Source organism: Gouania willdenowi, chromosome 16 (genome assembly GCF_900634775.1).
Source record: "Gouania willdenowi chromosome 16, fGouWil2.1, whole genome shotgun sequence".
Classification (NCBI taxonomy): domain Eukaryota; kingdom Metazoa; phylum Chordata; class Actinopteri; order Blenniiformes; family Gobiesocidae; genus Gouania; species Gouania willdenowi.
Genome location: NC_041059.1, coordinates 34,982,838 through 34,987,716, shown reverse-complemented (window position 1 = coordinate 34,987,716; position 4,879 = coordinate 34,982,838). Strand labels below are relative to the sequence as shown.

At 46.7% G+C, this 4,879-nt stretch overlaps 1 protein-coding gene across 1 annotated transcript in view; it reads right to left on the bottom strand.

The window, feature by feature from the left end:
• Positions 1–1,753: 1,753 nt before the first annotated feature.
• The window catches only part of snrka (SNF related kinase a), a 38,185-nt gene continuing 35,059 nt past the window's right edge, over positions 1,754–4,879 (bottom strand). Inside the window, exons 5-8 of the mRNA XM_028471110.1 lie at positions 4,691–4,825; positions 4,159–4,360; positions 3,931–4,019; positions 1,754–3,853 (exon numbers count right to left, since the gene is read on the bottom strand). Coding sequence (XP_028326911.1) covers positions 2,851–3,853; positions 3,931–4,019; positions 4,159–4,360; positions 4,691–4,825 — 1,429 coding nt within the window. The 3' untranslated portion in view covers positions 1,754–2,850. The remainder of the gene's footprint in view (positions 3,854–3,930; positions 4,020–4,158; positions 4,361–4,690; positions 4,826–4,879) is intronic.

Here is a 4,879-nt window from a genome sequence, read left to right as displayed (position 1 = left end):
CATGATTAGAAAAATCAATTTGTATATTTTTTGGATCGTCGCCTGGTGAAATATTGCCTAATCAAATTTTTTCTTACACCCTTACATTTACCAGTGAAAATTTAAAATCTATGCATCCGTCTATGGGACTCCATATCCCACAATGCAATGCAACAACGTTACAAACTTTAGAGCATAAACTTATTTTGATGTATTGATCTGTTTGCTGTTTTTTTATGCTGCTGGAAGCTTAATTTCCCTGAAGGAGTCTTCCCAAAGGATCAATAAAGTCAATAAAATATCTGTATCTATGCAGCCTCCTCTTTGTCTATCTTTTAAAACAATTAAACGAGCATGTTAGGTGTTCAGCCTAAGTTACCATGGTGATTTACCCGATAAAAAGTTAACCAGTGTCGTAGTAAATGGTAAATGGACTTGATTTTATATAGCGCTTTATCACCACACGGAAGCAGTCCCAAAGCGCTTTACATATCAGCTCATTCACCCAATCACTCTCACATTCACACACCAGTGGGACAGGACTGGTCGAGCACTGAGAGCAACTTAGGGTTCAGTGTCTTGCCCAAGGACACTTCGACACATAGTCAGGTACTGGGATCGAACCCCCAACCTCTCGATCAGAAGACGAACCACTACCACCTGAGCCACGGTCGCCCAGTACAGCACACCCAGAATAAATCCTGGAAGTTAGCACTATAACAGGAAATGCAGCTTCGTAGTACAGGCCCTAAAAAAGGATAGACTATTAAAGAGGAAGAAATAGTCGTGGAGCCAGAGGTATGAGACAGTATTCCACGGTTTATTTGGGTACATTACCATAGATATATATAACGTGTGACAACAGGTAACTACAGAATAACACACTGAACACTCGTCTGTCTGCTGCTTCTTTTTGGTCCAGTAAACATTCGTCTCCCAAACATTGAAACACATGCACGTCTTTTACCGTGAACAGTTAGGACGACATGAGGACAGAAGCCGTCCCCCCTCCCTCAGCTGGGGGGGAGGCTCCGCCCACTGCACAGTCAGTAAGAGCACCATATCTACAACTTTATTTACAGTCAAAGAAAATGCACACAACAAAGAAAAATAGATTTCTAATCTGACTTTACCTCAAATGTTAATCTTTGAGCTCCGAGCCCTTCCTGAAGCTTTTCATCCAATGCCCGTCGTGCACTGACCTTCATACAAGCCATGTCCTGGAGGGCGACTGTCCTGCCTGCTCCATCATTATTACTACAGTAAACATCAACTGTCGGACATTTGTACACATTGTGTCATCTTTGAATGGAACAAATATTTAAGCTGAAACCCAACATTTAGGTTATTCCATGATTTTAATACATTTCTTTAAGTCAGTGGTTCTCAACCTTCTCAGCCCACGACTTAAAAATAAAGGTTTCGGAGACCGGGGACCCACACAGTACCTGAAGGTGGTTGAACATAGACATGAACATTTAGTTTAAACCAGCAAATAATGGGAATGACTAAATTGTGAATATAGTAAAACATGGCAAAAAAATAAGCATGAAATATGGTTAAAAGAGGTTAAAAGTGACAATAATGGGTCAACATATGCAACAATAGGTGAGAAAAGGGTTTATAAGCACCAATAATGTCTTTGAAGTCTAAAAAAAGTGCAGAGAAGGCATTTAAATTTGATGAAATGAGTAATGTAGCAAAAATATGGCAATAAAAAGTTATGAAAATAGGCTATAATATGGCAAGTTTTGTGTAGTTGCATAAAAATTGTAAAAATAAGCAAAAATGGGCTCAAATTGTTCAAAAAAATATTCTGTTTCTTGAAGGCAGCTGTAACCCCTTCCCAGTGTCTCGTGACCCCAAATGGGGTTCCGACCCCAAGGTTGAGAACCCCTACTTTAAGTAGAGAACCCCGACTTTCACTATAAATGCATTTCTCACTTTGAAAGGTAAGTTTCAGTAAACGTTCAGCAGTGACTTATTTATCCTGTTCTAATATGAGGATTAACCAGGAAAGAGATTCTGAGCGTAGCTTGAAGCTAATGTTTAAAATAAACAATAAAAGACTTTCATCCTGAATAAATAAATAAAGGTCTGAGAATTATTGTTGAAATTAAGAGTTCTTCAGGACAGCAGCCCTTCAGGACGTCATCAGCTTATCTTTTAAAGGCTTTTTAACGCACACACACTTCTTATTGAACTAACGAGAAAAATAAATGTACAAGTTTTCAAAAATAAATTCTCATCACACCGTATTTACAGCCATGTTTTGCTCGTGCACCCTCAGTCAGCTTTGAATTTAAAAAAGATCAGCAGTAAAGTGGCACTGAGCCACCTGCAGAGGGAGACACTGGGACACAACCAAACATCAGCTGATTGGTTTCATGTTTAAGACTCCGCCCCCAAAGATCTAAGCTCACCTGACATGTTTGGCTCGACTGTGGAAACGTGACGACAACAAGAAGTCGTTCAGTGCTGTTCTACACAACAGGGTCGTGTAAGGAGTGCCTTTGTTCCTGCGGAAAGAAGGAATCATCGCTGTCACTATTATTATTATTAAGTACTATGTATCGCTTCCATCGACCACTAGGGGGTGATCAGAGTGATGCCATCACTAACCTCACAGCATTCAGCAGCGATGCTAAGCTAACACTTTGAATGCTCAGTATTTATTATTTGAGATAGAACAGGAACATGGATTACAGCAGTGGTTCCCAAACGTTTTCTGTTCAGCCCCCTTCCGATGGTTCTGATAGTTCCAATGGTTCCGATGGTTCTGATAGTTCCAATGGTTCTGATGGTTCTGATAGTCCAAACAGTCGCTGTGAGCTCAGATCTCCTTCAGACGCTGAAAGTGCTTCTTCTTCTTCAGATGACCTGGCAGCAGGTGGGGGGTGCTGCAGGGCCGCCCCCCCGCTGGATATTGACAGAGATGGTTTTCTCACACAGAGGTAGTTGGATCACTCGCTTCTTCAGGGCGCCGCCCGGGGCCATGTTGGGGCCGTGCGCGGCAGCTTTACGCTGGTGCGTGGCGGCACTGGAGCTGATGCACATCCTCCAGGAGGATTTCTCCTGGATTTTCACGCTTCCTCCTGATAGGCTGTGCGGGTCGATGAGGAACGCTGCAGCTCCACCCCCTGGGTGACTCCGCCCACTGAGGCAGAGGCTCATCAGCTTGAGGCTTTCCATCAGCTCTGAGCTGCAGCTTATGGCGTGGGTGGAGCGTGACAGCGAGCAGAGGGTGGGGCTAGTGTTGCTGCTGTTGTTACAACAGGTGGAGGGGCTGTTTTGTCCTCCGCCCCCACTCCCTCCACCGCTACCCCCGCCCTCAGCGGGCGGCCCCCCTTTGTCGGGGCCCGAGGAGCCCCCGCCCCCTTCGGCGGGAGGCTTGCCCTGCCCTGAGCTGCTCCCACCCCCGTTCCCTGGCGGCCCCTCGCTGCCCGGGGGCCCCTCGCTGCTGTCCCTGCGGTTCCAGCTGTAGCTGAAACCAGAGTCTTTGTCCAAACGCCGGCGGTGACTCTCAGAGTCATCGTCGCTGGTCTCAGAGCTGGAGCAGGACGAGCCCCGCCCCTGGCTTTTCCTCCGGTGGTAACGCTTCTGCGTGGAGCTGGGCGACGACGACGAGGCCTGTGCGCCTGAGGGGGGGGCGCCCGCCATGCTCATCTTGAGGCGGCTGAGTTTTGGAGGGAGACCTTCGTCCATGTCAAAGTCGTCGTCTGACTCGCCCTCCTCGAAGATCTGGTTGAGCACCGGGGCGCTCTTCCTGGAGGTGAGGCGATTGGTGATGGACAGCGGCTTACGGCGCAGGATGACCTGGGTCGGCAGGGGGGAAGGGTCCTGCTCTTCCTCCTCCTCATCATCCTCCTCCAACCTAACAGAGAGAACAGGACGTGTGATGTTTGGAAACCATTGGATGAACCAACAGAAGAAAAGTGATGTGAGTCTGACCTGAACAAACAGGCTCTCTGATTGGCTGCTGCTGAGCTCCTGGTGCCTTCAGCAGCAACAGGTCCTGAAGAGGCCGCAGCAACCACCGCCTGGAAGAGAGGGACAAGAGCGCAACTCATTGATGGACCAATCACATTAAAGCTCTGAAAAAACTCTTCTTTAGCGCTCAGAGAAGAAAGAAGAAGATTACCTATGGACTATTGGTTGTAGGTGTTTGTAATGACAAACCTGGGTCTGTGGTCTAACAGAGTCCGTCACCATGGCTTCTTCTCTGCGAGGGAGCTCCATCAGGCCTTTGGAGCGGTGGCCGTTGAGCAGGCTCTCAGTGCTACGAGCAGGAGACTGGGAGCCTCCGGCGTGGGACATGGAGGAAGATGCCAGGCTATCCTCGATGTCCTGGTGCATGTCCATCCTGGAGGGCCAGGACTGCCTGGAAAGACCGGTCAACAAGTACAACGTTTACTCTGCTGGGATTTGAACATTTGTAATGTGAAACAAACTGCTTTTACTTTTTCTTTATTTACATATTGTTAAAGATTGTTTTCATTACACATTATAGAAGGTTACAAACTATCAATCTGATTTAACCAGGAGAGGCTCTAGTTTGTGACTCCATCATTGGTTTAGGTAACAAGGATTTCTGGGTTGGTATCAATCCTGCTACTGTTGATTTTAATCAGATCTTAGGAACAAAGTCCCAGAGCCCAGTCCATTCAGCAGCAACAGACCATCTGAGCAGTGATAGTAGATTCAGTCTAACCTGAAGTGGGCCTTGATGTTGGAGGGGCTGGAGGATCTGGTCTGGACCTCCTTCTCCTGCTTCTCCCTCAGGATCCTCTCTGCTAGCAGGAAGTATGTTGCTGTGATGTGGTTGTATTTGTTCGTCTCCAGGGCTCTGAAACAACCAAAAACATGGTTGTTTTTTCTACACCTACGTTACACAATAGTT